Here is a 12,092-nt window from a genome sequence, read left to right as displayed (position 1 = left end):
TTATCCCTGCGCAGCAAGATCTGCATCTTCAGCACAAATATAAAAGCAGTCCTCCTGTATGGATCCGAGACATGGCGAGTTACGAACACTATCACCAACAAGATACAGACATTCATCAACAAGTGCCTGCGACACATCCTAAACATCAGGTGGCCAGAGAAGATCTCAAACACAGAGCTATGGAAAAGGACCAACCAGAACCCAGTCAGCCAAGACATCAGGAAAAGAAAATGGGGCTGGATAGGGGACACACTGCGATAACCAGTTGACAACGTTACAAGGCAGGCCTTGGACTGGAACCCACAAGGGAAAAGAAAAGCTGGGAGGCCAAAACAGACGTGGAGGAGATCAGTCGGGAGTGAAGCGAAGGCTGCCGGAATGGCGTGGACCCAGCTGAGGAGAGCAGCCCAGAACAGAGTCCGTTGGCGAGGTGTTGTTGCGGCCCTATGCTCCACTGGGAGTCTACAGGATTAAGTCAAGTCACATTTTCTAACACCCCCAACGATTTCTACATGTGTACATTTATGGATGTATATACATATACACACATAATCTGTACATACACACAAATATGAAAACCAAAATACACTACAGTTTACCACATGGCTAAAAATTCATCAAAAAGAATAAAAGAAAACATAATTATAACATTTTGTTCTTTCACTTCTTGAAGTTGCAAATTTGTTATGAATAGTCAGACTATTTAACAAAAAGTGGTAGCTAAAACTTTCTTTAGAAGAATAAAAATATAGAAAAATTACTCAAAATAATTAGGAAAATGGAAAAACACCGGAAATAAAATTATTGTCATCTTGAACACAAAAGTTTTCTGGTTAGATAAGTAGATAATGTTTTTGTGGACAGTGAGACAAATACTGTATTTGCAATTTACAAGCTTTCATCTAATCAGGTTTGAGAAACAAGGTGTTTGAAGATGCTTTAATTGACTATTATGAATCAGCAGAATGTGTTATGGATTTTGGAGACATCAGGAGAACAGACTGGTTGGTAATATTGTTATAATTATTATGCTTAGATTCTTTTAGAAGTATTTGCAGTAAGTTGATTGAACTAGAAGCTTTGATTGCAGTGTTGTTGAATCTTGGTTAAAGAAGAGTATAAAGATGCTTAGATAGCTTTAATATCTTTCATGGATAACATGTTAAAAATTGGAAAGGATGATTCTGTTAGTTAGCAATGTGGTGAAAGTTTTTGAAACAAGTGATATCATTGAGATTGGAAAAAAAGTAACGTGTTTAAGCTGCATTTTCTGAAAGAGAGAGAGAGAAAAGTTACTTATTAGTGTATTCCATAGACTACAACCAGGTTGCCAACTCTGATAGGACTTTAATGTATACACAGATTCATTATTATGCCACTAGAAACAGGTTTTTGTTGGGTTAGTCTCACTTTATTGTATAATTTAGGGTTGAAGAATTTCTTTATGTAGTGGAGACTTTTTTCTCACTCAGTATGTGACGATTCTCAATACAGCTTTTTTGCCTAACAAATGTTAAGAGATTTTGAATGGTTTCCACCTTTTAAGACAAAAGTATTCCAGATAATATTTTATACACATACTTTGACTTTCAGAAAGATCTTAATAAAATTCCTCATAAGAGGTTCATCAATAAGTTCAATGGCTGAACATACATGTAAACTTGATAGAAGAGTCAAACACTACATTGAAAATTGGCACAGGTGTAGAAAAAGACAGTATGTTGGCATTTTTCCAAATGGAGAAAATTTCATTACTGGACACTCACCATTGAGAAAAAAAAATTGAGAGCTCCCTAATATTTTTCAAGAAATCATCAATTCCCTTCTTAAACTTCCATAAATTTCTGGCTTCCTCTCCTGATGAATAGCAACTCATTCCATAAGTCAATCCTCCAGTTAAACCAATAAAAGTGTCTTAAGTGGAGCCTAAACTGTCTTTATTTTAAATCTAAAGCTTGTATCCTCTCATCCTATTGTCTTCAGAATACATGACAAAGAAATCAAATGCCTTTATCCCATTGAACCCATGGATAATCTTGTAAACTTCAATAAGATCACCTCTTAGCAATCTTTTCTCAAGAGAAAATAAGAGATCTTAACCTATCCTGTAAAATAACCTTTCCATCCACAGAATCATTCTAGTAGCCCACCTATGAGCCCTTTTCAAAAAGTTATTATCCTTTGTTAAATAAGTAGACCAAAACTGTACATATTACCAAGTGAGGCCTCATTTATCATGTAATCATAAATTCACCTTAAAATTCTATTAGCCTTACTACTAGCAACTGGCCATTGCTTCAATGGCTCGAGTTATTTATCCACTGCTAAGCCAAGATTCTTTCCAATAGAAGTTTAGCACCCTAGTGGGGAAATCGCACTACATCCAGAACAAGTATGCTCTTCACCCGGAACTTAAATCAAGCCATTCAGGTGGAATTTGACATGATCTGTCATCACTATAGGGTAGGTCCCAACCACTGCTCAGGGTTGGAATTATAGTTCCTAAATCTCACATTGGTGGCAAGGGAATTTGGACCACAATATATATATATTTCTGAGTGGATCTCAACTTGTAGCTATAGAGTGATGCCTTCCAAGACACCAGAATCACAATGAGAAGGTAAGCAACACCGAAGTGGACAAACCCTTTCCTTAACCTGAAGAAGTGCGAAAGGCAACACTCCAAACTCAGAATGACAGGATCCTGTATGCCATACTCAACCTGAGAAAACAGAACTCATCCAGTCTGGAATTATGAACACTCATCCTCACTCCCAAACTGTGTTGACAAGGTAACTTCCACATGCCCATGAAATTATGGGGAGGACGTGGAATAAACTGTGCTCAACCAAGGACCCAGAATGGGACCATTCTGCAATCGGAACTAAGAGGAGACAATAAACCCTCTTCCAAATGTAATGAACCAATATTGATCAAAAGGAAGAAACACACTCAACCCAACCAGATAGCAGAGCATCAAATCTGAATCTGTATTACGAATAAGTATCTGCATATGCTGATGCCTCTCCTACCAACTTCTGGGAAAAAACATCCAGAGACTTGGGTAGGCGGGGCCCAACTTCGCCCTCTTCTCGAAGAGTGGAGGAAAGTCACACGACACTGGAGTAATAGCCTCTGTCCACCACCCCAGTGACTGGAAACCAGCCATGGTAAGGGCTCTTTAGCTCCACAATTAGGAAACGAGGGAGGTAATGTGTGTTGGACAATGCTCTGGAAACAGTGCAATAGGTGAACCAAGTTCCCTAAATTTTTAAAAGCAAACCGACCCCAATTTATTCAATCTAATGATTGACAGGGACGAGCAGGATCCCCTTATGCTTTACTCATGATAATCCATGAGTGGCAGTCTAGCTTAGTACAGTAATCCAGTCTGCCTCTAGGTGGTCTTGCAAAATACCCCATTTCTACAGAGCCTGTTGCAACCTAGATAAAGTATATTGTGTTAGTGGTTGCTAGTGCACAATTGGTTTGATAAAAGCACACCTGCCTGGGCAACACTTGTCACAGAGTGGGATCTTGTGAAAAAGAGTTAAGAGACTCTGGAAAATAAAGGAGACAGTATTAGTAATGAAGATTCACCTCCTTGTAATCTAGTGGATGTGGTTAAGATAGCTACTGAGAGTAGTTGAAAACCCTCAGAGGAAGATAATGCATATAATGTGAGATAAAAGTATTGAATATGGTCCACTTACCAACATGTGCAATGTCCTCCAGCGGGCAATTCAACTGGGCCACTAAGGACATAGAAATGTAACGAAGCTGAAGAGATGCGACTCACAGAAGACTCCTCATCTCCAAAGAGAGCGCATAATAAGCAATATGGATCAGTTTCCATACCCACATTGACAAGGTAACCTGAGAAACTGAAGGATATCAATGAATAAAAGATTGTTGTCTAGCACCTCCAAAAGCATTAGTGCGGGCAATATAACACTTCAAGACCTTCACTGGATGTAACAAATGATCGTGATCAGATTAGTCATAGAAGTGAGAAATAATGGTCAAAGAAATCAGTAAAAAGGATTTATTCCCTTCCCTGGCTGCCAGCGTCTCAGCAAAAAAGAACCTGTCTGAGAACATAAGTAAAATGATAAATTATTCTGTGCACAATCAGCACTAACAACTCCAATCAGCAACATCTGTAAGTCAGCAGCAACAAAAATTAAACCTTCGGGGAAAGGTGATACACGGTGCATGAGGCTAAGGTCTCAAACAGAAGTTGAGAAAGAGCAAGTAATACCACCTTAAAATACCAGTTAGGGAAAGAAAGTGAAGAGAAAAAACTTTTACGATTTGGCAGAACACGTATGGATAGAGGGCGCATAAACACTGGTGGAGAGTGTCACGTGACAGATTTAGCTAAGGGTAATTAAGAGGGGAATAAAGACTGGAGCAACCAATGCTTAGATGGGCAAAGGAAGGAAACCCTAGCAGTCAAGTAATAGCTGTAGTATGAGAAGAGGGCAAGTATGTTTTGGAAATTCCATAACACCACCTCCATAAGCCTACATCCCATTTTTGGTTGATTCATTAGTTTATTTATTTTAAAATTCATAGGATTCCTCCATAGCCTTAAATATTTACTTAAATATTAAGTATATTAATGGGGATCACTTAATTACAATATTTTTGCTGAGGATTCATCCAAAGATGTCATTACATATGTTGATGAGGTAAAGATATGTACAAGTGGATTTTCTAAAAGCTTTTTATGAATTGTCACACAAAAGTAGGGACTTTACTTACAATTTTAAATTTATAAATCCTCCAAGTAAATATTTGGTATAAAACACAAAGTGCATTACATGTTACTCTGAATTGTGGCTCTTGCATATATCAATTAGAAAAGTTATGTCATATTTAGAAGATGAGTGAATCATACTTTAATCCATGTTAAACAACAGTTAAATCCATAACAGCAAGCTTGACATGGCCCACAGTTTTCCTCATATCTTTACCATTTGTTTGACATTTTTTATGAAACAAACTGCAAATTGAACCTTGAAAGACTAACTTTCATAACATGTAATTAATATTTTACCTTTCTTATATGTTTTAGTAATAGTCTTTTTATTTACAACTGGAAATGGCATACATACATAACTGCATGACATTCATTACACTAGCCTTGCAGGCATTTGAAACTCAGCATTCACAAAAATTACAATTAAATTTTCAAAAAATTTGTATACCTTCATATATTTATATAAGACTGTTTTATCACTATCTGAATAGAAACAGTTTGCCCCTGAAGAAGAAGAAAGGTCCACCTTTCCAAAGCACTTGGGTTTTAGGGTTTTTATTCATTTCTTTCAAGAATTCTTGAACTTACCTGTTTTTCTAACATCATGAAGAGAAACAAAAATATTTCTTGATGAACAATGTTTAAACTTATTCGCCTGATTTTGTGTACTGGTTGGTTTGCCATGTTCTCATCATCAACCAAATGTGCATGGAGTTGGTCCAATGTACAAACCACATACTGGAGAAGTAATATTGACTATAATTCTGAATTTACTCTGTGTATCTTCAGAAAATGTAGCAAGCTTTCAGTAAACAGTACAAGTCTGTTGTACACAAAAAATCAATTGTGTTAGTTATGTATCTGTACTAAATATAAGTCTGTGAATTGAAGTCAGTCTGATTCAGACTCTCACAAGTTGGAGTGCAAGGTGAAGTTCATGTGAAGATTAAAATACCTTTTTCTATCATACATCTTGCATATTTCATTTTCCTAACCTCCTAAATGCTTATCTAAGTTTTTTTTCTGTATCCCTGTTTACTGTATCTTGTATTTTCTCTACTCAAATACAAACTATCACAAAATCAACAGTGTAGGATGAATGAAAAGTTGATAACTCTGGCATCAAATTCATAATACCATGTTGAACGGTACCCTGTACAAGGTCATGGCTTGTGCACTTTGATCCCCACCATTGTTCTTTGGGTTTACATGAACAAGTGTTTCCAGAAACTAAAATGTTTGAACAGTCAAGAACTACTTATATGAGTGGTCACAATTATCCCTGTATGTGTTAGGGATAAAATACCTCAATGGATTAATGGATGATTAGAGCAGAAGAAGCTTGAGGTTGTAATAAATGGAGTTCAGTCAAATGTCAAAATAGATTGGAGCTGCAAGTGGAGTACATTAAGGTTCTGTTCTTGGACCCTCACTATTTTTCATATACATTAACAAATACTGATATGGGAATTGTCAATAGATTGGTCAAGTTTGTTGATGATATTACTGTTTTTGGCATTGTTGGCTGTGAAGAAGATGATGTTGTTTTAAAAGGGATTTGAGTAATTTGGTAAACTGGGCAAATAAATGGCAGATGGAATTTAAGTAAGCTAAGTGCAAGGTAATGTATATGGGCTACCTTAATTTAAACTAAAAATACCAACTTGATGAAAGTCAACTCAATAGTGTTACAGAAGAAAAGGATCTTGGTGTTTTGGTCAACTAGTCTCTTACACCATCCAGGCATTATGTTTTTGTCAGTGGAAAGCAAATACAATTTTGGTTTATCTCTAAAGGAATACTGAATGGAAGTTGAAGGAAGTTATCATTTCTTTGTACAGATCTTTGGTTAGGCCTCATTTAAAGTATTGTGTGTTCAATCTCGGGCTCCTTACTTTGAGAATGGCATGGAGCTGTTGGAAAAGGTTCAAAGTAGGGCTATAAGGACAATTCCTTGGATAAAGAGGCCGTCATGTGAGGACAGTGTAAAGTCCTAACAATGATTTTCTCGAGAAAAGTGGGGTTATAGGAGATGTGTTTCAAATGTTGTTCAAATTATAAAGGAAATAGTTAGGGCTGATGCACCATCTTTTCTGTGTTCATGGTACAATGGTAGGACTAAGAGACAAAGTTTTAAGATTTTTCAGGGTTAAAGCCATCTGCAAATTATTCAGCTTTTGGAATGGATTGTCTTCAGACAGAAAAATACAACTGGATTGGGTAGTTCAAGAAAGGGTCTGGATGAGTACTTGGAGAAACAGGGCTATATATATATATATATATAGGTACATGAGTGTGTTTACAAAATGAATGTGACAGCCACAATGAGCCAAGGGACTTCTTGTTGTCTCTCAAATGTTATGTTATTAATGATAAGTATTGTAACTTTTAAATTCCTTTGTTTTTTCTTATTCCACACAAGTTTGTTGGAATACATTTCTTGTTCTTCAAATTAAATATTTGAGATTTATCAATGATAATCATTTAAGCTGAACAAGGTTCACATCTCCTAATATATTTAACATATAAATATTTTTTGTGACTATTGCAAAAAATCTTGTTATATAAGTTTATTTTAAAAATTCCTAGTAATACTTTATTATAATTATTACTTACTTTATTTCTCTATTTTTTTGTTTCATTAAACCAGAAGGAAAGTCCATTAGAAACTTCCATTTTCATATGCAAGCAGTACTTTAAAAAAAATCATACAAGTTCACCTAATGATCAATATGTTTTTCACTTGAAGGTTGTCAATCAAATAAATGTTAATGTTGTTTGATATTTTTTAATTTTTCATATTTTATTATTCATTAGTCTAGAATCTCATTATTCTTATCCCTCAACAAAAAAATAACACCTTTTTTTTAATTCATAGCCATTTTCCCTGAATGAGAAAATAAAAGGGGTAAATATATTTTATTCATATGTTTACCTACTCTTTTCACCTTTTTATCCCCTTTAACCTACCCTGTAGACCCCATTATCTTTACATGTACATAAAGTAAACCCCTCAAAGAACCTTAAAGCTAAGATAATTTTATTCTTCTAACAGGACAGTTAGACTCTGGAATGGGTTGTCTTCACATGTTGTGGATGCAATAAATTTAAAGGAGTTTACAGAAAGGCTTGATAATGATAAGGGATAAATTTGAGGGTTTTTTTTTAATGGATGGGACAACCCAGATGGACCAATAGGTCCCTTGTCATTAAATTTTGTATGTTATTTTAATAGGTTTCCTTAACTCACGAGTAGGTAGAACATATCAGACCTACCATTTTAAACAATCAAACCTTACCTGAGGAAGGCTGGCTTGTAGCTGTCGTTGTAGGGAATCCCTTTCTTTTTCAACTTCAGATAGCTTTGTCTGAGCCTCATGCAATTTTTCCATAAGTTTGTCTCGCTCATCAAGCATATCAACCATAAGCTGTTCAAAATTGGCTTCATCTCCAGTAAATTGTCCTGTCCTCTGACTGACACTGTCTTCAGATATTGTTGGCATCACATCACACATCATCATATTCCACATCTTTTTCAAACGCACCACAACACAAGTAAAACTTTAAGTAGTTCTTGTTTTACATTAGTCTTGAAATTGAATGAAACTGCTTAAAAATGTTTTATCAGAAATTATTTCAACGTTTGGCTTTGATATTGATTTAGTCCTATCTATAAATATAGTTCTGGTTGTCCTGCTATATGATGCAAGCAATTTACCACAAACTGCTGAGTCAATTTCTTATACTCCAAAAGCACAGTTACACATATTTAAAACACTAAACATTACTATTCTTCACATCCAACCAAGTACGTCAACCGAGTCCAGTGTATTTGGCTGCTCAAGCAATATGATTTCAGTCTTTTAATAGTAAAAAATTGTGATTAACTATTTTATTTGAAACTATTAACAACTTGCAGTTCAATAAATTTAACCATAAGCCTAAGTTTGTAAGTATTGGGCATTTAAGAGTTCTAACATTTGTAACGTGATTACCTTGTGTTACTACGCCTTCACAAGGTTTTACTAAGATATTTTACTAACGAGTAACGTTGCTCAACTCACCGGCGTGGTTTACGAAATTACGTTGCTCACGGCGCCGATGGTCAATCTTAAGATACTCTGAATTTGTGGTTAATTTCCAATTACGTTGTTTTAAATTTATTAGTTAAAAATTATCATACTTACATAATCAAATAATTTTCCACATACCTCACGTTCATTAGGCAATAAATGGGTACTAATCGTAATACTGTAAAGGAATAAATACGATATAAACTTTGGCGCAGACTACAGAACTACACAAGGCCACAATCACCAACTCTAGCGGGGCTTTAACTTTTAAGCTTGGTTGAAAAAACATAGCCGCGGCTTATATAAGAAGATAGTCGAATATTATTGAAATCACTATTATGCACCTTATGAAACTGCAAAGAGTTGTCACAAGTTATTTAACAACTAAATCTGAGGCATTGTGACTAGATTAAGAATACTATAAGCCAGAAAATTTGTCTCCATTCCTCCGCACTCTTAACTTCCTCGATTGGAAGCCATATCGCATAGGAGTCTAACGCCGACTACTTCCCAGAATGCACCGGAATAGCCTCAACTGCAGTGTTCTATTATGTAATGCAAGGCGCGAGAAATCAATCAAAACTATATACCTATGAGTAGTGAGGTGAACAGAAATATTTATTATCCTAATTGTAGTAAAATATGTCACTAAACGAGTCAGCTGAATTAAGTTCGGTGGATTAGCATAGCATTGTCTTAAGGCAGAAGAAAATATTTTTACACTTAAACTCTCAATGTATAGAATTGGGTATCTTAATATAAGAACAGTGGCTCATTACATTAATTCCAAGAACCGTATCAGCAAAACAAAACTAGGTCTAACTGAAGATAATACAATAACTTGTAAAAATTCATGCTGTTCGAAACTGCGGCCGTCTGACTATAATTCTAAGAATTTACGAGTGAAACTAATGAAGAACACATAACAGCATATCAACCACGCTATATCTGTTATATCTTATATGCCGACAAAACCAGGACTCATTAAGCCGGATAAAATACGACAGATACAGTCCTGGTTGACACGCTATATTTGTATTAAAAAATACACTTCACCAACGTAATGTAGTTCACGCAATAACAGTTGTTTTTCATGTAATTTGATAATATAAATATAGCGTGTTAGCCACGACTATGTCTATTTTATCTCATCTGACGATTAATCCACATAGAAATCGTATTAATTAATAACACAGTATTTTTTGTTTTAACAACAATTATTTATTTTAACCTAAGTTAACTTTACTCATCATTTACAAAATCTGACAGATCAACAAGCTAGTCTTATTGCTCCCGGAGCAGACCAAGTAACCACAGCGTCAACGGGAAAAGACCACATTAATAATTCTAAGAAAGTATAAGTGAAAGTAAAGAATAATATATAATAACATGTAAACAACACTGCATCTGCTATATCCCTGCCGACAAGGACATTCGCACAATACCACGGCTTATGGGTTTGGTTCGAATTAGAAATTATTCTGATAAATACCTTAAGTAAGATAACCAGATTCTCAAATCATAAAATCGGAACATTCTTCGATTTTCAGATCTTAAAACTGGGCACCCTAATTTTTTAATGAAAAATTATAAACAATTAACAATGCAAGTACTAAATGCCATCAAGTGAAAATGTTATTTTTATACATCTCTGACGAATGAATTTTCTCCGAACAACTTATTGTTGGCGAGGAGTTTGTTTTAAAATTTTGAACAACTGTCATTAAATGTTCACCTTTGAGTTACTTTAAAGAAATGCTTCACGACTTGAATATCCAACATCGGCTATAAACAGCACCTTCCATTTGCATTCAAAAGACTTTCTTTGTTTTAAATTCGATGACGAGGAACCCACTTTGAGACTAATAATGGTTGGAGACGGCTTGAATATACATTTGCTGTTGTGTTAAACTTATATTAAAGTTTTTCTTCATTACCCATTCAAGCCGTCTCCAACTTTCTTTGTTTGGCGAGTGCAAAATCACGTACTCGGTGATGTATTCAATAGTGATATCATGTCGTCTGCTGCAGCCTGCTTTACAACCAACTTCCAGGAAGCAGCAAAGGCTATGCTAAGTCATCCTGAGATGTGTGATAATCTCCGTCCTCAGTTTTTCTTTATTAAAATCGTATTTCTTGATTCACGATCGTCAGAAGCCCAAAATACTGAATAGATGTATAAAACTTAGAGATATTGACAAAAATTAAAACCAGGATATTTAGGCGTCCCAAAAAGGTTTTATCGGGATACCAAAACGACATTCCAGAAACCGGAACTGTCCAGGACAAACTTTATATGATGCACAAGAGCTAACTGACCAAGTCAAAGACTACTAAAGTTAAGGCATTATATATCCTTCCTAATTTAGAAATACCGACCAGACAAAGGGTAGCCAGCTAGCAGTATCTGCCACCTACACATCTACTCTTAACCTACACATATTACATATTTATATCAAAAGTTTATAAATGTTTAGCGCCGGTGCACAATAAAAACTGATATACTTTTTACACAAACTATTAACTTTAATTTTGGATTTCACGGAAAAAAGTTAATGAATGGTCCAATATAGTGTTTTCAGTCACTATATATTTAGACATTGGCGGATACGTAAGGGGTTCAATGTGTTTGTCGATTTCCCCTAGAGAACTCCTTGCATTACACCGTTTTATAAAATTAAGGGTTAATATATATATACATAGCATCGATTATAATTCGTTTCATTCAGGAAGTAAAAACGGTGTTGTATACTTTAAAATGACAATTACATTTAAAATCGTTCTTCATATCGTATATCAGATTTTGTGAGTGTGATAAGATCGTGTTGGTTGAGACAGATTTCACTTTGTCTGCCTAAAAGAGAGAGGGGAAGTTTGTTTATTGTATTCCAGCTCAGATTACTCTCTGTAGTTCATAAATAAGGAACATTAACTGAACCTAAGATAATATAACACTGGTGCTTCCTATCATTTTTTAGGGATTCTAAATGCGTTGGCGGCTGGGACTCTACCCCAGACCTCCTAGCTAAAACGAGAAGAGGATACCCCACTTTCCGCGTCTGCGGAATTCGGCTTCCCTTGATATAATACAGTCTTCGTCAAAATGTTTGCATATTTTGTAACAAATAAGATCATTATTGTTAAGTTGGAATACAAATACAATTAGCGCTGTCAAACTGAGAAATACATATCATATTAAACATCTACATGTGTAATTTGTATAATGAGACAAGTTCTACGGACTTCATGAACGA

General features: G+C 35.3%; 1 protein-coding gene across 6 annotated transcripts in view; it reads right to left on the bottom strand.

The window, feature by feature from the left end:
- Positions 1-9,309, bottom strand: part of LOC106466668 (liprin-alpha-2-like) — a 304,000-nt gene extending 294,691 nt beyond the window's left edge. For all 6 annotated transcript variants that reach the window (XM_022395235.1, XM_022395228.1, XM_022395251.1 and 3 more), the window contains exon 1: positions 8,065-9,309. In XM_022395235.1, the coding sequence (XP_022250943.1) occupies positions 8,065-8,295 (231 nt within the window). In that variant the 5' untranslated portion in view covers positions 8,296-9,309. The remainder of the gene's footprint in view (positions 1-8,064) is intronic.
- Positions 9,310-12,092: the final 2,783 nt, after the last annotated feature.

Source organism: Limulus polyphemus, unplaced genomic scaffold, assembly GCF_000517525.1.
Source record: "Limulus polyphemus unplaced genomic scaffold, Limulus_polyphemus-2.1.2 Scaffold75, whole genome shotgun sequence".
In the NCBI taxonomy this organism is placed as follows: domain Eukaryota; kingdom Metazoa; phylum Arthropoda; class Merostomata; order Xiphosura; family Limulidae; genus Limulus; species Limulus polyphemus.
The sequence above is the reverse complement of the archived record's forward strand: the minus strand, read 5'-3'. Positions and strand labels throughout refer to the sequence as shown.